The 24,310-nt window shown below is 45.7% G+C and overlaps 1 protein-coding gene across 1 annotated transcript in view; it reads left to right on the forward strand.

Annotated features, from left to right (window-relative positions):
- The window catches only part of LOC146036244 (complement factor B-like), a 36,604-nt gene extending 28,932 nt beyond the window's left edge, over window positions 1-7,672 (forward strand). Inside the window, exons 4-5 of the mRNA XM_083160122.1 lie at window positions 3,312-3,361; window positions 7,486-7,672. Coding sequence (XP_083016248.1) covers window positions 3,312-3,361; window positions 7,486-7,644 — 209 coding nt within the window. The 3' untranslated portion in view covers window positions 7,645-7,672. The remainder of the gene's footprint in view (window positions 1-3,311; window positions 3,362-7,485) is intronic.
- The last annotated feature ends 16,638 nt before the right edge of the window (window positions 7,673-24,310 follow it).

Raw genomic sequence — 24,310 nt, forward strand, 5'->3', positions numbered from 1 at the left:
CACGGTGTCAAGTAAAACAGTACAATGTAAAGAGACAACACTGCACCAACACCTAGCGAGGGCCTACCTCCCTCTGGCTGTTCCTAGCCTTACCGCGATACCCCTTGCGGCGATAACTGCACTCGAGGCCTGTCGATACAGGCCTGTTACTCCTACTGAGAGGCCTCAGCCCTCGCGGGGTCTGGGCCTCGTACACGAACAGGGCCTTGCGCCCCACAACCAGCTGGACCTGGTGCCCAGTGACCCAATAACACAATGGGGCCCGAGGGGCCTACTATGTAAGGGCCTAAAGCCCAGAGCACCACTGGGCCTAATGCTCACCAACACACAAAGGGGCTAATGCCCAATAACCCAAAAGGGGCCTAATGACCAACAACACAAGAGGGGCCTAATGCCCAACAACACAAGAGGGGCCTAATGCCCAACAACACAAGAGGGGCCTAATGCCCAACAACACAAGAGGGGCCTAATGCCCAACAACACAAGAGGGGCCTAATGCCCAACAACACCCAACCCTTGGGTAGCCACGGGCATAGAGCCCGACTACTAGCGCACAGGCCTGGTGCCTGAATTGGGCCCACGGACCTAATGCCCGCACGCCTGGTGGTCTAGGGAGGGGAACCACATTGTGGACTTACCCGTCCTAGGGCCTTCCGCTGGACCAAGCCTGGTCCAGCCACGAGGGTGGTCCGTCTTCACCGGAGGTGGGATGCTTCCCACCACCTCCGGGCTTCCTGCAGTCTTCACCGGGGCAGCGGGGGCCGGGGCAAGCTCTTTTGCGTTGCACCCCGCCGCACCCGGGCTTCTTCCGTCTTCGCCTGCTGTCCCCGGCACTGTGTCCTTCGCCCGGCGGGCGGCAGCGTGTAGCAGTACTCCGCACACAGCTGCCGCCTCCCGGGGCTTCCGGCGGCAGACCTCGCTCCGTCCTGCAGCCTCCGCTCTCTTCCTTCTCCGTCGCCGAACTCCTCTTCCCGCCCCCGGCGCTGGTTAGTTCAAACCAGCACCCGGGGGCGGGGCTCGTGACGTGGCGAGCCAGGATTGGCTCGCCGCCGCCACTTCCCATTGGGCGCCAGAGCGAGAGCCATGATTGGCTCTCCTTTGGCGCCGTATTTGAATCCCCTTTGTTCGTGGGGATCAGCGGCAAAGGCTCGCCGCTGCCCCCACACCCGGCGTCACTGGAGGGTCTGCTTCCGGCTCCCTGGGGTGGCGCCAGGCCACCCCAGGCCAGGAAGCAGGCGCCAGCCAGCAGCAGGGCCAGTGACCGCACTAGTACACTGGCCCTGGCTGCAGGGGGCGGCGCCACCCGGCGGCGGCACTGCCCCTTTCGTCTCGGTGCAATAGCACCGGGGCGTATTTCTACACGTCGGGAGCAGACACTTTAACTGTTTGCATCCAGGGCCGTCTTTTCATATGGGCTTAATGGGCACTTTCCCATGGGCCCCAGGTGTATAAGGTGTCCTATTCTGATAGCTGAGGGTCCCCTTTTTCCAGGGATACCAGAATTTTGAAAATCGGCCCTGGGGAACTGCAGATATCCAACTTCAAAGCAGCAGTCCACATCCGACCTGTTAATTGCAATTCCCAGTCATATTTCTCAAGTTCTCTCTGACTAAAGGTGCCCATACACTGCCTGCGACGTCTCGCAGCAGTGTACGGACACCCGACAGAGTGCTAGCTGCCGGAACCTTCCCGGCGGCAGGGACACATGCGATCCGTTGTGATGGATCGCATGCGTCCCTGCTTCCCGCCCGCCCCAGAACGGGTGGTCGGATGGCCAGCCAGTCCGACCACCTGCATGTCAGGGAGAGGCGATTTGGTCCAATTTAACAGGCCGATTGGTCGCAATCGGCCGAAATCGGACCAAATCGCCTCGATGTATGGGGGCCTTTAGAGTTTTTCTGAGAGTATATTCCAAAAGCTGGGACTCCCCCCTTTCTGTGGACACTTATCTCTATCATGCCCAGAATCAGAGATATCAGCCTTCCAGCAGCCGGTCCTTGCTCCAGCTCCAAACGTCTGGTGTACAGTTTTATATTTTTTCCAATGATTGCTCTGTCTCCTGATTTCTGATCCCCAAGTTCCCAGCACCTCCTGAAAGTTGGGACTCTAGGTTTTTATACTATTGAAGGCTAAGAAATCTATTTCCAGATAATAGCGATATCTGCAGTCAAACAAGCTGCCCATCCACCGGAAAATGACGAATATTAAGCCCACGCCATTACACAACCCTCCCCTGCATATAAAACACCCCCTACCTCCCTGGAAGTCATTTACAAGGGACCCTTCATACAGCTCAGTGCCCCCTTCCACACGTTAGTGTTCACCCTCCCACCACCTGTGCAGTAAAGGAGTAATTAGCAGAAGTTACTGCTCCAGGTCCTACATGTTGAATGGAAGATAGAGCACCCCCTGTGGGACATTAAAGCTGCTGCTGATACCAACCCCCACCCCTAGGAGGGGAGAATGGGTAAGGGCCCCAGTGCATTGCTTTGCCCAGGGGCCCACACTGCTGTTAAGACGGCCCTGTTTGCATCCCTTCTAGTAACAGTAAGTGCTACTAAATTAGCCTGCAAAATGTGTGTGCCTCTCTTACCAGAGCTAATTATTGTGTGTTTCCAACACCAGTATTGAGTACTGGTGTTTTTTATTTATTATGGCATATATATATATATATATATATATATATATACAGTATATATATATATATAGAATCGAGGGAAACCGCACTCTCACTTTGCAAAGAAGTAGAATCAGGGGTGTCCATAAGGGGTTGACATGGATCACCATGTGCCCCAAATATAACCAGAGGATCCCTCCCTTGAGGTATAGGCTTGTTTATGCGCTGATGATCCATCTAAAAAGCTCCTTGAGGAAGGTCTGTTTGTAGACCGAAACGTCGGGGCAATGATGGAAATTGACTCATTGGAATAAATTATTTATGTGAATTTTTACTATACCAGTGACTTTCTCAACTATCATTATTTACAAGGAGAGTGTTCATTTCCCCCCCTAACAAGGGAGGGATCCTCTGGTTATATATATATATTATATGCAGGTGCACGTATACATTCATATGGGGGGGGGGGGCGGCCAAAAATGTTGTGCCTAGGGGCGGCCTGACCCCTAAATTCGCCCCTGCAAACAGACGCACACCATCGAACGCACGGACGACTGGATCATTTAGAATAAGGTCCTATGGCCGGTTTGCTATCTTACCTTTGTATTTTATTAATGTATTCAATTGAATCCAGAAGAAATGTATTTGGTAACAGGCTGCATCTGAGATTTAACTGCTCCATTTTCTGTCGCAGGAGACTCCGGAGGACCTCTTATTGTGGAATTCAAAAAACGCTACATGCAGGTGTGTCGGTGAACGTCTCTCTTGTAGTCACAATGGTAGATTTTGCATAAAGGTTAGGATCCAGCATAACGACTGTACCAAGAGATACAACAAGCAGAAAGTGAGCACGGAGTTACTCCTGGTACAGGCATTATAATGAAATAACAGTAACGCTCTGTTCGTCTTCATATTGGGCAGCAAGTTAATGATCCTTATTGCCCTATATATGGAATGATAACTCACAGAAAGGTTTATTGTGTCGTTCCTTTAGCATGGTGTGGTCATATCAGATAGAACCACAACGGGCTGGGCTTTCCCTGACATGGTCGCATCTAATGCGACCTAGTAGAAATGTCAACTGAATGAATATGTATATGTATATATATATATATATATATATATATGTATATATATATATATATATATATATGTGTGTGTGTGTGTGTATATGCATGTATATGTATATATATATATATATATATATATATATATATATATATATATATATATATATACATACAGGTTGAGTATCCCTTATCCAAAATGCTCGGGACCAGGAGAATTTTGGATAACGGATTATTCCGTATTTCGGAATATTTTAATATTTCAATGATGTATTTTGAAGTATCTTGCATTTATGCTGTATAAACACATAATATACACACAAATATATTTTATTACCACATAAAATACACACAAATATATTTTAATTGTTCAAAAAACAAGGTTTCAAAACGTGAAACAAAATGTGTGTACTATCTCAGCACTGAATTTGAATGCCAAGCAATCATTGTCTTGCACATATATAGTGCCAGTTACATATCATGTCCCCAGTGATGCTGTTACAAATGTCCCCAGTGAGTTTTTAGCAAAAAAAAATATTTTTTTTCACTTTCTGGAATGTCCGTATTTCGGAATAATTCGGATAACGGATATTCGGATACGGGATACTCGACCTGTATATATGTATATATGTATATATATATGTGTGTGTGTGTGTGTGTGTATGTATGTGTGTTTGTGTGTGAACAATTATAATATAAGAACTATTTTGTAGTTTAACAGCTCACAAACGTCAGGAAAAGCAGCAGAAGATAAATGCTCTTAGTCACCAAGACTAGGCAGAACCTCCGTGTCCCCGGGCAGGCTCACCTGTGCCATCACCACCTGACACCCAGACAACTGCTGGGGCAGGAGAGGAGGGGAGATGCCAGATAAATTCTCCCCAGCTCTTAAGCCGGCCATATACTGTACCTACAGATTCATCCAATCTGGCTGGTTGGAATGAAAATCTGGTAATGTATGGCAATGATATCTGACCCAGTGCCGGAAAACTGACAGAACTAGTCATTCAGATAAATTGGTTAAAATCAAATGGATTTAATCTGACTTTCAATTTTTGGCTGTTTTTCAGTGTTTGGGAGCAAATTATCAAATGTCATTTACACCCACATATTACTAGATTTGCCTTTCAACCAGCCAAATTGGACAATAAATCTACAGTATAAGTGTATAGCGAGCAGAGGAAGCTGCACCTCACACAGGGCCTTATTCTAGTTCACACTTTCTGACAAAATCCTTCTTAGATGGACAAAACCATGTGCACTGCAGGTGGGGCAGATGTAACATGTGCAGAGAGAATTAGATTTGGGTGAGTTATTTTGTTTCTGTGCAGGGTAAATACTGGCTGCTTTATTTTTACACTGCAATATAGATCTCACTTTGAAGTAAAACCCCACCCAAATCTAATTCTCTCTGCACAAGTAACACCTGCCCCACCTGCAGTGCACATGGTTTTGTCCATCTAAGAAGGATTTTGTCAGAAAGAGTGAACTAGAATAACTCCCACAGCTCTGTCCGGTTCTGGGGAAAGAGGAAGAGGGGGCGTGGTGGTGATGTCACAGGAGAGGAGAGCTGATCAGGGGAGCTGTCCAGCACAGTCAGTGCTGAATGTTTCTGCTGCATCCTGTGAGAGGTTAGCAAGCCTGAAGCAGAGTATCTTACAAATAATGCCACCCATCAGTGGGCCTGATTCACATCTGATCAATAGGTCTACCCCAAATGGTCGGTGTGCAATAGTTCCACTGCGCCAAAAGGTCGACATGAAAAATGGCCCTATGCAATGGGTTGACAGGGTCAAAATGTTTCAAAGGTGAAGAAGAAAAGTACTCTCTTCTGTTTGGGGGCACTCCTTTAAATGTCAAAAAAGGTTTTTAATAAAATGTAACTTTTAATGGTTCCATAAAACTTACAAGAGTAAGACGCATACTTTTACTGTATCCCTCTTGCACATCCCTTTCCTTAGGGGTACTCTCATCTCCAGAAAGTATTTATTGGCACCTAACCCTGCACTGTTATTATAACAACAGGGTATTTGCACTACCAAAAAGGAGAAAGCAGACACCCCACTTTTCTAAAGCTGGCCATACATCAGAAAGATCGATCTTAAGATCGATTGCGCTCATGATTGTGTACAATTTCCCTTGAAATCCCCGGCAGTCCTTGGTGGTTTTTGGACACACAATCTACACACAATCGATCATACAATCAGTCATACAATCCATCTACTGCATGATTTTGTAAACAAGATGTGCACACAATCTGCATACAATCCATCTTACAATCAGTTGAGATTGTATGATTGGGTACAATATCTTTCTGATGTATGGCCACCTTAACTCTGACATTCTATACATACAGCTAAAAAATTGCCGAACGCTCACTGACTCTCAGAGAACCAGGACGGTTGAGAGAATCAGCAGCAGCTTCCGCAATCTTTACGACTGTGAGTGTCACTTATCTCTGATATACATCTCCACATTTATACCCCCTCTCTTGTAACGGTTACCTACGCAATTAAATACCTAGATTGGCTCTGCATCTCTGAACTATGTCACACTAAGCATCTTGGTATAACTGATTGATTGAATAATAGACTCATCTGAGACTGCCTAGGCTATAAGGGATAATATCCGGACTACACCAGAGGAGAACCACTTCTCTCTGGCCAAATAATCTGATATCTATATTTCGCTTATCACTTCCTTACCACAGGTGATAGGAACAAAAAAATTTGAATCCGAAACCCGGCTGATATATAACAATAGCCCCGATTGTCTGATCATTATTTATTATTTGATTCCTATCAGATTAACCTGGTGTTTATACCAACAGTTGAATACAAATTTATTCTATAATATCTAAATATCATTCAACTGTCCATCCTTAATGTTTGATGTTGTCTGTCTGTATGTCGAATTATAAGTTTTATGGAACCATTAAAAGTTAAATTTTATTAAAAACCTTTTTTGACATTTAAAGGAGTGCCCCCAAACAGAAGAGAGTACTTTTCTTCTTCACCTTTGATATATTACCCTTACTCTCAGGGGAGCACCGCCACGTCACTATCTACCAATTAATTGGTTAATTGATGCAAAGTTACTGTGGTAAATTTATTTCAGTACAAGACCCAACGATATTACCGACACCATTCAGTGTCACTTGTGCTCAGGTCTATCCCCTCCCAGATCCCCTTTTCCCACCCCCTCTCCCATTTATACAACAGGGTTAAAAATGTTGACATGAAAGAGGTAGACACATGGCAAGGTCAACATGAGTCAACATAGAGGGAGAATATAATAGTGTGTCCAGCCTGCAGCATGGTGAGTGTAGCGAGCCACCTGAGGTTCGGCATTAAACTAATTGGGGGTCCATGTTGACAGTTGTCAACATTGACACAAAAAGGTTCATGCATCTACCCTATTCATGTTAACATGTTGACTCAGTTGGCACGTTGACCATGTCAACATTCCCCATTTCCACCTTTCCTATGTCAGCCGTTTGACCATATCAACCTACTGACTGGCTCCAGAAAAATGGTTCCCGCCAATGTTTCGGAGACAATATTAACTGTGGTGAACCTGACTGTGGACTAGTTGTCAGGACACTCGTCTTATAATAATGCAGTAAGCCGGCGTCCATGTCCAGACAGAAAATCCTCTGATTCCGAATCAGCCCCACTGTGTTATAGGACATATATGTCTCAGCGATCCTTTCCTGTATTTTATGTTTTCTGGTTCTTACAGTCGGTAACTGGTGACATTATTACTGTGGCTGAGCTAAGAGTCTCCCTTACTTTTCTTTAGGTGGGAATTATAAGCTGGGGGAACGTGAACAGCTGCATCGGGTCTAGAAGGCCTTTCACACCAGTTCCAGCAGATTCCCGGGACTTCCATACCGATGTCTTCCACATGATGGACTGGATAAAGGAAGTTGTACAAGATGATCTGGAATTTCTTAAATAAACGATCCAATACTAAGGGAGACAGGAAATTGTGCCACAAACGTTTTGGTGCAATAGATTTCTAAAGGAGAACAATCACCTAGTAATGCTGCAAAATCCCAGCTGTGCAAATTCAGATAATTAGGATACGTTATAATTGGAAACATTTAAAACTACCTTGTAGAAAACGTTCTACTCACATGAACTCCAGCGCCCCACACATAGCGACCTTCGCTGTCCTGTCTCTGAAAGATCAGTCATAGCGCCACGGCCCATTTCTCGGTTGGCATCTTCCACAGAGGCTGGAACTGGACACAGCCCGGCAGAACCGGACAATGGCGCAGATGTATTAAGCCTGGTGAAGAGATAAAGTAGAAGGTTATAACACACTGGCCAATCAGCTGTGTTTGAAAAATGACAGTTATGAGTTGATTGGCTGGTGTGTTATCACTTTCCACTTTATCTCCACCTATCTCTTCGCCAAGTTTAATACAACTGCCCGAAAATGCTAAGGGTATAGTAACCTCTGCTACTTATAGATTTCCTAAGATGCTGACTTTACCTCAGTAAAATGTCATGTACCCCCTCCCCTTACAGAATAATGACTGAATCCAGCATAACAGTGTATAAATATTCTGAATTAATTACATTTTTGTAGCGTAATTTTACTTGAACATTTAATATATAACCAAACAGACAGACCAGCATTGCAGTGATTATAACAGCTCTACAGGGGCATCTCGAACTTGAAACAAAAGTTATTTATTATTGCCAGCTATTTATATAGCACACACATATTCCGCAGCGCTGTACAGAGTATAGTTGAACATTCACATCAGTCCCTACCCCGGTGGAGTTTATAATCTACTGTATATTCCCTACCACATGTACACGCACACACAGACATTCTAGGGTTCATTTTGTTGAGAGCCAATGAGCCTACCAGTATATTTTTGGAATGTGGGAGGGAACCGGAGGAAACCCACGCAAGCACAGGGAGAATATACAAACTCCGCACAGTTAGGGCCATGGTGGGAATGGAACCCATGACCTCAGCGCTGTGAGGCAGTAATGCTAACCATTACACCATCCGTGTCAATGCATATGGATAGGCAGCTCTCCCTGGTATAAACAGCATATGTGACAGGTCCGCCAGCACGTGTTGCCAACATTTCAGGTATTTTAAATACATTTTTCATCAAGGTTACAAAACACATAGACATTACCCTATAAAAGGTAAGTCTCCCAAATTTGCACGCCACCCGGACATCCCAACCTGGAACTGATTGGCACCCGCCAGGGCAGTAAGCACCAGATATTTTGGGGTATCTTTTCATCAGAAGTATTGGCAGGACCTCCCACCCTCACCTTAATCTCCCCCTGAAGCCCCGATAATTCGCTGCTTTTGGCCCCAGCGGCAGGTCATCAGATGGCACTCCTAGCCATGACCCGTGGTGCCAAGAGGGGGGGTAAGCAGGGGGCCCAGATAGAGGGGCCACTGCTACTGGTTGAGTATGTAAAGGGGTGCATTGCGGTCACTCCCTGATGTGCTGCTGTACAGGAATTACCAGCAATAGTGAGCAGAGAGGACGCGTGTCCAGTGCAGCTGCCCCCAACTCCCCTGGTGCATCCCCCCTGTGTTGAGCATGGGTATTCATGTATATTCAAGTTTCATTAACCCCTTCCTGACAGAGCCAGTTTTTGCGTTCCTGACAGAGCCCTTTTTTTCAAATCTGACATGTCTCACTTAAGTGGGGATAACTTTTTTTTGCTTTTACTTATCCCAGTGATTTTGAGATTGTTTTTTCGTGACACATTGTACTTCAAATTAGTGGTAAATTTGGGTCGATACAGTCTGTGTTTTTTTGTGAAAAATACCAAAATATCGTGAAAAAATGGAAAATTTAGCGATTTGCAAAATGTTAAATTTTCTGCTTGTGAGACAAATAATCTTACCACTCAAAATAGTGAATAACTAACATAGACCATATGTCTACTTTATGTTGACATCATTATTTCAACTTCCTTTTAATTTTTTGGGACACTAGGAGGCTTACAATATGAATAGCAAATTCTCAAATTTTCAAGAAAATTTCAAACACTGATTTTTTTAGGGACCAGTTCAGTTCTGATGTGACTTTGAGGGACTTGTATGTGAGACACCCCCATAAATGATGCCATTTCAAAAACTGCACCCCTCACAGTATTCAAAACAGCATTTTGGAAGTTTGTTAACCCTTTAGGTGTTTCACAGGAATTAAAACAAAGTGTAGGTGAAATTTCAAAATTTCTTTTTTTTTGCAGATTTGCAATTTTAATACATTTTTCTAAGGAACACAGTACATTTTACTAGAGAAATGTGACTAAAAATTGATTCCCCCAATTCTTTTGTTTTCATAAATATCCTATATGTGGCCCTAGTGTGCACGGTGACCAAACCACAGGCTTCATAATAGAAGGAGCACCTACTTGATTTTGGAGCCTCCTTTTTATGAGATTATTTTTTAGGCACCATGTAGGTTTCAAGGCACCATAAGATGCTAAAAGTTAGGAACCCCCCCACAAGTGACCCCATTTTGCAAACTACACCCCTCAGGGAATTCATCTAGGGGTATAGTGTACATTTCAAACCCCCAGGGGTTTCACCAATTGTGGTACAACTGGGCAGTGAAAATGAAAAATTATTATTTTTACACAAAAATGAAGTTCTGGCTCCAAATTTGTCATTTTCAGAAGGTATGAAGGAGACAAAGCACCCCAAAATCTGTGCCCCAATTTCTCCCGAGTACGGCAATGCCTCACATGTGAACAAAAAATACCAGTTGGGTGCATGGCAGGACTCAGAAGGGAAGGAGTGATTTTTGGATTTTGCAGCTCAGATTCTGGTGGAATTTTGGTGGGTGCTATGTCGCATTAGCAAGACCCCCCAAGCACCAATACAGTGGAACCCCCCCACAAGTCACCCCATTTTGCAAACTACACCCCTCAGGGAATTCATCTAGGGGTATAGTGTACATTTCAAACCCCCAGGGGTTTCACCAATTTTGATACAAGTGGGCAGTGAAAATGAAAAATTACATTTTTTTACACAAAAATGCAGTTCTGGCTCAAAATTTTTCATTTTCAGAAGGTATGAAGGAGAAAAAGCACCCCAAAATCTGTGCCCCAATTTCTCCCGAGTACGGCAATGCCTCACATGTGACCAAAAAATACCAGTTGGGTGCATGGCAGGACTCAGAAGGGAAGGAGTGATTTTTGGATTTTGCAGCACAGATTCTGGTGGAATGAATGGTGGGTGCTATGTTGCACCAATACAGTGGAACCCCCCCACAAGTCACCCCATTTTGCAAAGTACACCCCTCAGGGAATTCATCTAGGGGTATAGTGTACATTTCAAACCCCCAGGGGTTTCACCAATTTTGATACAAGTGGGCAGTGAAAATGAAAAATTACATTTTTTTTACACAAAAATGCAGTTCTGGCTCAAAATTTTTCATTTTCAGAAGGTATGAAGGAGAAAAAGCACCCCAAAATATGTGCCCCAATTTCTCCCGAGTACGGAAATGCCTCACATGTGACCAAAAAATACCAGTTGGGTGCATGGCAGGACTCAGAACGGAAGGAGTGATTTTTGGATTTTGCGGCTCAGATTCTGGTGGAATTTTGGTGGGTGCTATGTCGCATTAGCAAGACCCCCCAAGCACCAATACAGTGGAACCCCCCCACAAGTCACCCCATTTTGAAAACTACACCCCTCAGGGAATTCATCTAGGGGTATAGTGTACATTTCAAACCCCCAGGGGTTTCACCAATTTTGATACAAGTGGGCAGTGAAAATGAAAAATTACATTTTTTACACAAAAATGCAGTTCTGGCTCGAAATTTTTCATTTTCAGAAGGTATGAAGGAGAAAAAGCACCCCAAAATCTGTGCCCCAATTTCTCCCGAGTACGGCAATGCCTCACATGTGACCAAAAAATACCAGTTGGGTGCATGGCAGGACTCAGAACGGAAGGAGTGATTTTTGGATTTTGCAGCTCAGATTCTGGTGGAATTTTGGTGGGTGCTATGTCGCATTAGCAAGACCCCCCAAGCACCAATACAGTGGAACCCCCCCACAAGTCACCCCATTTTGAAAACTACACCCCTCAGGGAATTCATCTAGGGGTATAGTGTACATTTCAAACCCCCAGGGGTTTCACCAATTTTGATACAAGTGGGCAGTGAAAATGAAAAATTACATTTTTTTACACAAAAATGCAGTTCTGGCTCAAAATTTTTCATTTTCAGAAGGTATGAAGGAGAAAAAGCACCCCAAAATCTGTGCCCCAATTTCTCCCGAGTACGGCAATGCCTCACATGTGACCAAAAAATACCAGTTGGGTGCATGGCAGGACTCAGAACGGAAGGAGTGATTTTTGGATTTTGCAGCACAGATTTTGGTGGAATGAATGGTGGGTGCTATGTTGCACCAATACAGTGGAACCCCCCCACAAGTCACCCCATTTTGCAAAGTACACCCCTCAGGGAATTCATCTAGGGGTATAGTGTACATTTCAAACCCCCAGGGGTTTCACCAATTTTGATACAAGTGGGCAGTGAAAATGAAAAATTACATTTTTTTACACAAAAATGCAGTTCTGGCTCAAAATTTTTCATTTTCAGAAGGTATGAAGGAGACAAAGCACCCCAAAATCTGTGCCCCAATTTCTCCCGAGTACGGCAATGCCTCACATGTGACCAAAAAATACCAGTTGGGTGCATGGCAGGACTCAGAAGGGAAGGAGTGATTTTTGGATTTTGCAGCTCAGATTCTGGTGGAATTTTGGTGGGTGCTATGTTGCATTAGCAAGACCCCCCAAGCACCAATACAGTGGAACCCCCCCACAAGTGACCCCATTTTGCAAACTACACCCCTCAGGGAATTCATCTAGGGGTATAGTGTACATTTCAAACCCCCAGGGGTTTCACCAATTTTGATACAAGTGGGCAGTGAACATGAAAAATTACATTTTTTACACAAAAATGCAGTTCTGGCTCAAAATTTTTCATTTTCAGAAGGTATGAAGGAGAAAAAGCACCCCAAAATCTGTGCCCCAATTTCTCCCGAGTACGGCAATGCCTCACATGTGACCAAAAAATACCAGTTGGGTGCATGGCAGGACTCAAAAGGGAAGGAGTGATTTTTGGATTTTGCAGCTCAGATTCTGGTGGAATTTTGGTGGGTGCTATGTCGCATTAGCAAGACCCCCCAAGCACCAATACAGTGGAACCCCCCCACAAGTCACCCCATTTTGCAAACTACACCCCTCAGGGAATTCATCTAGGGGTATAGTGTACATTTCAAACCCCCAGGGGTTTCACCAATTTTGATACAAGTGGGCAGTGAAAAAGAAAAATTACATTTTTTACACAAAAATGCAGTTCTGGCTCAAAATTTTTCATTTTCAGAAGGTATGAAGGAGAAAAAGCACCCCAAAATCTGTGCCCCAATTTCTCCCGAGTACGGCAATGCCTCACATGTGACCAAAAAATACCAGTTGGGTGCATGGCAGGACTCAGAAGGGAAGGAGTGATTTTTGGATTTTGCAGCACAGATTCTGGTGGAATGAATGGTGGGTGCTATGTTGCACCAATACAGTGGAACCCCCCCACAAGTCACCCCATTTTGCAAACTACACCCCTCAGGGAATTCATCTAGGGGTATAGTGTACATTTCAAACCCCCAGGGGTTTCACCAATTTTGATACAAGTGGGCAGTGAAAATGAAAAATTACATTTTTTTACACAAAAATGCAGTTCTGGCTCAAAATTTTTCATTTTCAGAAGGAATGAAGGAGACAAAGCACCCCAAAATCTGTGCCCCAATTTCTCCCGAGTACGGCAATGCCTCATGTGTGACCAAAAAGTGGCAGGACTCAGAAGGGAAGGAGTGATATTTGGATTTTGCAGCACAAATTCTGGTGGAATGATGGTGGGTGCTATGTCGCATTAGCAAGACCCCCAAAGCACCAATACAGTGGAACCCCCCCACAAGTGACCCCATTTTGCAAACTACACCCCTCAGGGAATTCATCTAGGGGTATAGTGTACATTTCAAACCCCCAGGGGTTTCACCAATTTTGATAAAACTGGGCAGTGAACATGAAAAATTACATTTTTTTACACAAAAATGCAGTTCTGGCTCAAAATTTTTCATTTTCACAAGGAATGAAGGAGACAAAGCACCCCAAAATCTGTGCCCCCATTTCTCCAGAGTACGGCAATGCCTCACATGTGACCAAAAAATACCAGTTGGGTGCATGGCAGGACTCAGAAGGGAAGGAGTGATTTTTGGATTTTGCGGCTCAGATTCTGGTGGAATGAATGGTGGGTGCTATGTGGCATTAGCAAGACCCCCGAAGCACGGTGAAATTATGAACCTAATATTCCATAGATGTGTGGTATATTTTAAAACACTCCTTTATACATAGGCCGGGTTTGTCGGGGCAAGTGTCACACTGGAAAATAGTTTGCTTTCTTATTCCCTTTTTATAGCAAACTTTGCACCTTTTTTGTGTCCTGCCCTTTTTTCCAGTGGAGGGGATTTCATCAGGAAAATGCTGCCCTGGTACAATACGGGGGCCAGTACTAGAAGTACTGGGGCCCTCTGCCTGCTGATTCCCAAATATTAGGCCCTTTATGACTTCCTCTTGAAAGTGCATAAATGTCCCCCTCTGGCCGGTAGAACGGAATAGCACGTAAGCGTTATACAGTGCCATCTGGATGATATACACGGCCACCTTCTTGTACCAGATTTTTGTTTTCCGCAGGGCACTGTACGGCTTCAGTACCTGATCTGAAAGATCCACTCCGCCCATGTACCTATTGTAATCCAGGATACAATTAGGTTTTGAGGTGTGGGTACTGGTACCTCGTACAGGGACGGAGGTGGTACTGTCTCCGTGAATTGTTGTCAGTATAAGGACATCCCTCTTGTCCTTATATTTGACCAACAACATATTTTCGTTGCATATTCCCCTGCTTTCACCCCTTCTCATTACTTGGGCAATGTGCGTTTTTGGGAGGCCTCTTTGGTTCTTGCGCACAGTACCGCAAGCTGCTGTACCTCTTGAACCAAGGGCCTTAAACAGGGGGATGCTAGTGTAAAAGTTATCCACATAGAGGTGATAACCTTTATCCAGGAAGGGGTGCACTAAATCCCAGACAATTTTTCCACTAACACCTACGAGGGAGGGGGGGCATTCTGGCGGTTCAATTCTAGAATCCTTCCCTTCATAAACCCTAAACCTGTGGGTGTACCCTGAGGTGCTTTCACACAGTTTATACATTTTTATGCCATACCTTGCCCTCTTACTGGGAAGGTACTGGCGGAATTTAACCCTTCCTTTAAAATGTATAAGGGACTCGTCGATACAAATACATTTTTCAGGGATGTACACCTCTTCAAATTTGGCACTGAAATGATCAATGACCGGCCTGACTTTGAATAGCCGGTCAAAGGTGGGATCATCTCTGGGTGGGCACTGTGCATTATCGGTGTAATGTATAAATTTAAGAATTGTCTCAAATCGAGTCCGGGTCATGGCCATACGGTAAAATGGAGTACTGTACAGAACATCTGTACTCCAATATTGCCTAATTTCTGGCTTTTTTACTATGCCCATATGAAACACCAGACCCCAAAACGTCATCATCTCTACTGCATCTACAGGGGTCCACCTAGCAAATGATGACGTGGGGTTTTGAGCAATAAACTGCTGGGCATATAAATTAGTTTGGTCCACCATTAAATTTACAAAATCATCAGAGAAAAATAATTTGAAAAAGTCAATTTCTCTGAGACCTGTGGAATCAAATTGGATTCCTGGCATGGCCAAAAACTCAGGAACCTGGGGCTCAAAATTGTCTGGTGGTGGGGTCCATACGAGATCAATTGTTGGGGGGGGGGTCTCAGCTGCTCTACGGGGGCGTCTTTGAGGGGGTCCCTCATCATCAGAGGAGGAAGAGGAGCTTAAGGCGAATCCTTCAAATTCCCCGCTTGCATCACTGGCTGTGTCAGAGTCAGAAGCAAGCAGGGCATATGCCTCCTCCGCTGAATACATTCTTCTGGATGACTGTGATGACATTTGGGAGGACATTTGGGAGGACATTTGGGATGCCATTTTTATTTTTGTGTTACTGGTAGTGAAATGTTTCAACACGTGTATAGTGTAGGGGGGGGTACAAACTTTATTTCAACCCGGGGGATATGTAGTGTGTATGTAGTGCAGAAAAAAAAAAAATACTTTATACCAATAAAAAAAAAAAAAAAAATGAAGGGGTTAAAAATAAAAAATTGAAGGGGTTAAAAAAAAAAAAAAAAAAAAGGTCCTGCGCCAAAAATTGAGCACAGATGTTGGTCAGTAACGTCTGTCACTGAACAGCGCTCAAAGGCAACAGGAATTTGATAAAAAAAAAAAATAAAATAGATCAACCCTGTGCCGAAAAAGCTGATCAGTGATGTACGTCACTGATCAGCGCACAGTGGCCACAGGACACCCACAAAATCACAGTGTGTGTAAAAAAAAAATTAAAAAAAGACCCCACAGCACTCACAAAAAAAAAAAAAAGGTGATCAGTGATGCGACACTGATTACCAGTGAGGTGCAGCAGGTGCACAACCTTTGGTGCAACTGACAGGTATATATAAAAAAAAAAAAAAACCTCTGCACCCCCAAAAAAGTTGCTGATCACCTCAGATATAGTGATCAGCACAAAAGGCGGGGGCAGCAGACACAAAATTTAGCACTCTCTGTCACTCTCTATCACTCTCTGTCACTATCTCTCACTATCTCTCACTATCTCTCACTATCTATCACTCTAGGACACTAAAAAACCTGCACCCCCAAAAAGGGGGGGTAGCAGACACAAAATATACACTCTCTATCACTCTCTGTCACTATCTCTCTCTATCTCTCTCTATCTCTCACTATCTATCACTATCTATCACTATCTATCACTCTATGACACTACAGCAGCAGCACTGACAGGTATATCTATATATAAAAAAAAACCTGCGCCCCCAAAAAGTTGCTGATCAGTTAATTTATACTGATCAGCACAAAAGGAGGGGGCAGCAGTCAGTTATATAAAAAATATATAGCACAATCTGTCACTATCTCTCTCTATCTCTCTCTCTCTATCTCTCTCTATCTCTCTATAACTATCACACTGCAGCAGCACAAAATATAGCACTCTGTCACTAGGCCTCTCTATCTATCTCTCTCTCTCTATCTCTCTCTATCTCTCTCTCTCTATCTATAACTATATCACACTGCAGCAGCACAAAATATAGCACTCTCTGACACTATCTCTCTCTCTATCTCTCTCTATCTCTCTCTATCTCTCTCTATCTCTCTATCTCTCTCTATCTATCTCTCTATCTAGCTATTACACTGCAGCAGCACAATTTCACAGCACAGGAAGGCACAAGTAGCAACAGGATCCAGGAAGCATCCAGCACACTACTAGGCACAGATCAAGCAGTGATCAAGCAGCGATGAAGCAGTGATCAGGTAAGTATGGAGCAAGGTTCTGGTCAGTATATGGCGGCAGGTGGCACGGTGACCGCACTGCACGCTATTCCAGACCGGAATGGCGTCTGCAGTGCAGTCACCGTTAGTTTAAACCCCCCTCCATGGCTGTGATTGGTCCGTCGGTCCGACGAACCAATCACGGCCTTTGGGGGCGGGCGGGGTGAGGTGGGGTGACACCAGTGTCACCCTTACACCCCGCGGTGATTGGTGCTGTACTTTACAGCACCAATCACCTCCGATCCCGTGTCACCGGCGAACGTTATTCGCCGGTGACACAGGAAAACGCTGTAATTGGCTGTTCACACTGAACAGCCAATCACAGCGATCGCCGACGGGGGGGCGGCATCGCAGCCCCCCCGGGGCATGCACGGACATGTCTGCTGTCAGGGACAGCAGACATGTTGAAACTGTCACCGCGTCTATAGACGCGGTGACAGTTTAAATCCATGACGTACATTTACGCCATGTGTCGGGAAGTGCTTCCCGACCATGACGTAAATGTACGTCAAATGTCGGGAAGGGGTTAAACCTCCCTCACACGCATGCATGACTGCAGTTGGCCGGACCACAGCAGCACACGGAAGCTATAGAGGGACATGACTGGCCGTATTTATGGATGGCCATCGACAAACGAGGATTCAAAATCATTGATGGTTTATGGCAGATGTTGAATATTTTTGCCATCGATGGGAAAGGATAGCTCCACCCCCGACAACTCGGCAGCCCTGCACCCACGTTCTGATTGGCTTGTAGACCAGTCAGTCTAAGAGAATGGATAACCATTGATAGCTAAAACTATTGATGGTTGTCCATTACATAGTTTTTAACTATCGATGTCTGGATGCAGAATCACCATCAATTTCAACCATCGATGGTGACTGCACCGATGGCCATCCCTAGCCGCATTCCAAAATCGGAGTATGTGGACCAGCAAACAGTGAAGAACTGCGACTGCTCCTGATTGGCTGCTGGCTCAGGAGCTCTGATTGGCTAGTAACCAGCTCCAAATGTAAAATGCTGCCATTGCTGTCCATCCAATCACCATACGGTCGTTAGGGTGACATGCATTGGGTTGGCCACTGAAGGTGGACGTGGCTTAGGTCAATACTTGAAATAGGTCGACATGTTTAAGGTCGACATGGATAAAAGGTTGACACAATCATAAGGTTGACATGGGTTTTCACTTCTTTTTTTAAGCCAACATATGACAGGCGGTTATTCGTGCCCCATCATCCTCTAGGATGTGGAGGGAGAATATAATAGCGAGCATGGCATGGGAGGGGACGTGGTACACTGATACAGTGACCATGTCAACTATGTCGACATTAAAAAAAAAACAATAAAAAACCCATGTTGACCTAATGATTGTGTCGACCTAATGCTTGCGTCGACCTTCCACACATGTCGACCTTAGGCATGTCGACCTATTTCAGGTGTCGAACTAAGCCATGTCGACCTTCAGTGGTCGACTCATTGCATGTCAACCTTTGGTTGGGACTATCCAATGACCCCTACCCCATCAAATCAGTCCTCTATAACCCCATCAAATATATACTTCATGTGATACAGCCGCAAACCTGGGCGCTTATACAAACCTCCGTCACCTCGCTCACTGCCACGTGACTAATCCACTTCACATAATAATGACACCACTCTAGGGCCGGCACGACCACTAGGCAGGACTAGGCATTTGCCTAGGGCGCCGGCCGCTGGAGGGCGGTACTGAGCCGCTGAGGTACCATAAAGAGGTTCCCGAAAGCAGGGAGTCTGTGTGATCCATCCTCCCTCTCCCCTCTCCTATCCCGCCCGTGGCATGGTCCCTGCTCCCCTCGTGCCACCCGCTCCCCGCTGGGGGGATTTCAGCGCGGCACCACCTATGCAGGGGGGGGGGGGGTTAGTATCGCCCGCCGCACCCCCTCCCCCCCCCCCCGTGCCGCAGTATCGTCCGCACCCATATCCCCCCCCCGGCGGGCGGGCGGACGGGCGGCACAGGGTTTTTTGCCTGGGGCGGGCGGGGGGCTTGCACCGGCCCTGCACCACTGTAATTATATAAAGATTAACGTTAAGTACTGATAATGTGTCTGTAATTAACGTCGTTATCAAATGCCGCTGCCAATGGAGATTGTGCGTCTATCACACTGGATTGTGGTCTTGGCAACAAACCTTGTGTGGTTTATACCGGTTTATTATATCAGTTTAACAGGTTTGGGACAGAGGTTTCCCGTGGACGGAAGACCTGGCCATTACCCCTGGGGCCTGTAGTGATTTTGGTGGAGGCACTGCCAATATTTAATCTATAAGACTATGAGAAGATAACTGTGGGCACCACTTATAAATCCTATCCTATTAACCCCTGATGCCGGCGTCCCTTCTCCCGATACCCACTGTTATCGGGTATTACGTTTTGTGTGCCTTTGAACTCATGCAGTTGTGTCCGTGTGTTTATTTTTAGCAGTACGATTTGTGCCCATGTGTTTTACAGATGGAGCCAGCCTCAGCTAGCCATCTCTGGATAGCCATGGTGAGCCATGCTGAGCCAAGGCCTATTGTTCTCAGCTGCAATACAATACATAGAACAATACAGTTGGGGCAGTGGCGTAACAATGCCCCGCAGACACTGCAGTGGCGGGGAGGCGATGTGTAGATGTGGGCACTGGGGTCTGTGGGGCTATTGTAATGCCGCTGCTGCCTGCCAGGACCTCCCCTGACGGATCTGTGGCCGGGACCTGCACATTTACTTGTCTGTGGTCCCGGCTCCGCTGTCCGCTCCTGGCTTCTGCTATTAATCTAAACGGACCACCACAAAATGTCCGCCCCCATACAGCAGACAGTTTTTAAGGATGCTAGAGGAGGCGGCAGCTAGCTTCTCTAGCATCCTGAAAAACTGCTATATGGGGGCGGACATTTTTTGATGGTCCATTTCCATTAGAAGCTGGAGCCAGGAGCGGACAGGGGTGCCGGGACCGCAGACAAGGTGCGGAAACCTACTACAGAAGCAGCTTTTGGAGGGGAAAGGCAGGGGAGGATTAATTTATCTGGGGAAGGGGAGCAGGGGGTGGTGCTGCCGAAATATTTGGCGGGGGGCGCAAAACACTGAATAAAGGATTAGCAGAGTAATCCCATTACTCACTTAATCCTATGAAAGGGCTAGATGAGGAGGGCTCCATCTGTATTTCTAGGGGTAAGATAGCGTAAAGTTAGTTAACGCTATCTTAGTAAGTCAGTCAGAATAATTTAATAGGCGCCTTCAGCCCCACCTGCAGCACACATGGTTTCGCCCATTTTGAGAACAAATTTGCCCTGCGATCAGGTCTGAATTAGGCCCCTTCTGAAACAGAGCAGCAGCACAAACACACGGCAGTTTGAAATAATATAGCACATCTATAATACATAAGGTGAGATTTAATAGGATGAGAGATTCAGAAAGTGAGAGATTTTGTGAGAAACCTCCAGTTTTTTTAAAGCGGCAATCATTTACACTGCAAAATCAAACTGATTTTGCAGTGTAAATGATTGCCGCTTTAAAAAACCTGGAGATTTCTCACAAAATCTCTCACTTTCTGAATCTCTCATCCTATTAAATCTCACCCTTAGTGGTAAAGCACTGCAGTGGCAGGCAGGAAAACAGTTTAATAAACTTTATGTGGCATTAAAAAGAACAGAATATGTTTTTTTATTAATTGATAACTAGATCAGAGGCCTAATTCATATATGGTTGCAGTTGCTATCAATGAACGTTCTGTATGGTAATGCAGCAGGCGACATCTATAACAGGTGGATATCTCCTACTGAACTAGTGATCCTAGGACTCAGGAATCATTGGATCACTCACTCACAACACCTCTGGAGATAGGCAAACTGTCTCGATTCCAGTGGGACAGTCCTGCTAATTGGCTACTCTCCCGCTGTCCCACCCACAGTGCCCCACAGTCATATGGGGGGGGGGGATGGGAGAGTCGATTATCACTGAATAGAAGCCATACGCATGTGCACGGAATCTATCAGTGCAGGGAGGGGAGTGGGGGGGCTGCCCTTCTGCTCAGAGAGAGCTGGGCACACCCTCGAAATGCCAAAATTGGGGGTCTTGCCGCTTGGACATGCCTGCTTCATCCGAGACACTACCCCTCCATCTTGAAACCCAGCCCCTTATTCGGTACGGCTGCGCCTCTGGCATAGCAGGTCCTGCTTTCCTCACTGCAAATGTTGGGAAGTATGCCCATTACAGAAGCCACTCCAAGTACTGTATAAACAGCCAATATAAGAGTCCGCGCAATCTCTTCTGTCAGCAGCTCATATCACATAACTATTATCAGTTGTGTAATCTTAGAGAAGATTATGAGGGATGTGGGTGTAAGTGAGATAACGGAGGTTTGTATAAGAACAATGGTTTGTAGCTGTTGTGGGGCAATAGATGGAGGAAATGATTAGGACATTTGGTGGAAAGGTTCTTCCCTGTTGGCGCTGGAGCTATGACCTATCACTGTAATAAGAAACATACAGTCAGTGCCAGATTAAGCCTTCAGGGGGCCCGGGGCACTATAGACATGGGGGCCCCCTTGCACTTGCCATTACTAGATGCAAACTGCATGGGAGAATATTACACTGTCCAAACACAGATTAAAGGCAGTATGAACTTGGCCAATGGGTAACTGCAGGGAATCTATATATATAGATAGATACATACATACCACTTGAAAAGCCTGTGTTTTTCCCTCTGCGCCTTACTCTGTAGGACTGTAGGAGACCTCACAGTCCCAGTGCTGCCTCTGATTAAAAACCCTCCCATGACTAGGCTGCTGCTGTCCTCCATGGGCCTTAGAAGCATGTAATGAGAGCTCAGCACAATCCTCTCAGCCTCTGCCTTCTTGTGCAAAGTTTCATGGGACTTAGTCAACTCCCAGTAACGCACTGCACACTTGTGCAGTCAGTGTGCCGTGGCTCCCGATGCTCAGCATTATTAATCATTGTCACTTTGGCAGATAGGTGAAGCTGCAGCACTACCCCACTCCCATGCACAAAACCTTTAGCTAAAAAAAAATACACGCCAACCACAGGGGGCCCCTAGCTAGAGGGGGCCCAGGGGTACTTGCCCCTGCTTTAATCCGGCCCTGCATACAGTCATACCCAGAAAATGTGTCCAGTCTGTACTCTATGGTGCTGCCTTAGTGGGTCAGATGTATAAAGGTGTATAGAATACGTTCCTGGGTTTGATGTTCATCAGTCCAGTCCAATCTGTCTGTCCCTCTATCTTAAGGTGCCCATACACTAGTAAGATTTATCTTCAGATCTGGCTGGTTGGAACAAAAACATGGTTATGGATGAGTGACAGTTTGTCAGTTTTCCAGCATTTCCAAGCAAATGGTCAACTGTCATTTGCTCTCATCCATTACCATGTTTTTGTTCCAACCAGACAGATCTGCAGATAAATCTGCATGTGTATGGCCACCTTAAGTTTGTTGTACAGAATTCCTCCCAGATGATTGTGGACAGAAAAATAAAAGGAAACCACATGCGTAGTATTCCTTTTGGTTATACAGGAAAATAAAGGGGAATATACAGTAGGTGATTCTTTCTCTCCTTTTAGGTTGATAATCCAGCGTGCCCTACTGACACTGATTCAGGTGATAAAAGCATATTAAGGTATCATTTATGTTCTAGCTTCTCCCGCAGGCCCGCCTACAGGGGGGGTTGGTGGGGTCTGATGTCCCGGGTCCTGACAGAGAAGGGGATCCAGACCTGGTCCTACAACTGTAAATATTAAATAGGTCCTTACCAGCTATCTATCTCTGCCCCTGATTTCTGTCCCCATGGTGTGTCCATCGGCTCTGCTGCAGCCAGACTCTGCTCTGGTCTCGGACAGCAGGGGCTGCTGGGACATGTCTTTTTTTTAAGTGTCTGGCAGCCAGGCACTTAAAACAAAACTACATGTCCCAGCAGCCCCTGCTGTCCGGGACCAGAGCAGACCAGATTAATGGATGCCTGAAAGCAGTTCTCGGTAAGAGGAGATCATGGTGCACTGCCTGTGCGGATGAGGGGAAGAGGAGGACCCAGCATTGCCAGCAAGTCACAGGGATTCAAAGCAAACACTGCAGCAAGGATCTCCCTGCCCACCACAGTGAGTACTTGTATTATATATTCTTGTTCAGGCTGATCTCTCTCTCTCTCTCTCTCTCTCTCTCTCTCTCTCTCTCTCTAAGTCCCAGGCCCCATCATTTCTGATGGCAGCCCTGTTCTCCCGGGATCATCTACCCCAACCCAAGCATAGGCAACACTGGGGGGTAGTCCGGGGGTGCAGAGAAAAAGCATAATACAGAAATCCAGGTAAGTGAAATGTGATCTATTACTATTTATTTGGGATTGGGGTATGTGTGTTAGGTTTAGGCTGCAGGCAGGGAAGGATTAGGTTTAAACTGTGGGGAGAGAGGATTAGGGTTGGACACATTGATCTGAGGGGTTGGGGTACAGCCTTACCCCAACCCCCCAGATCTATGTGTAAAACCCTAACCCTTCCTCCACACAGCCTAACCCCAACCCCCCAGATCTATGTGTAAAACCCTAACCCTCCCTCCGCGTAGCCTAACCCCAACCCACAGATCTATGTGTAAAACCCTAACCCTCCCTCCGTACAGCCTAACCCCAACCCCCCAGATCTATGTGTAAAACCCTAACCCTCCCTCCGTACAGCCTAACCCCAACCCCCCAGATCTATGTTTCTAACCCTAACCCTCCCTCCATACAGCCTTACCCCAACCCCCCAGATCTATGTTTCTAACCCTAACCCTCCCTCCATACAGCCTAACCCCAAACCCCCAGATCTATGTTTCTAACCCTAACCCTCCTTCTGCACAGCCTAATCCCAAACCCCCAGATCTATGTGTCCAACCCTCCCTCCGTGAGTCTAAAGAGTGACGTCTACTTCTCAGTGAGTTTTCTTACTCTGACCTGAGTGTTGGTCCCTATATTCACTCAAAGGTATCTTTAAGCCACATCAATCTTGGAAAGAGAGCTCAGGGGATGGAGGAGGAAAGATTTCCAGTTAACAGTACTGACCTGGGAACTGGTCCCTATGTGCCCATAAAGGTATCTTTACTCCAACGTCTTTCTTAAATA

The sequence above is a fragment of the Crinia signifera genome, chromosome 9 (genome assembly GCF_055691185.1).
Source record: "Crinia signifera chromosome 9, ASM5569118v1, whole genome shotgun sequence".
Classification (NCBI taxonomy): domain Eukaryota; kingdom Metazoa; phylum Chordata; class Amphibia; order Anura; family Myobatrachidae; genus Crinia; species Crinia signifera.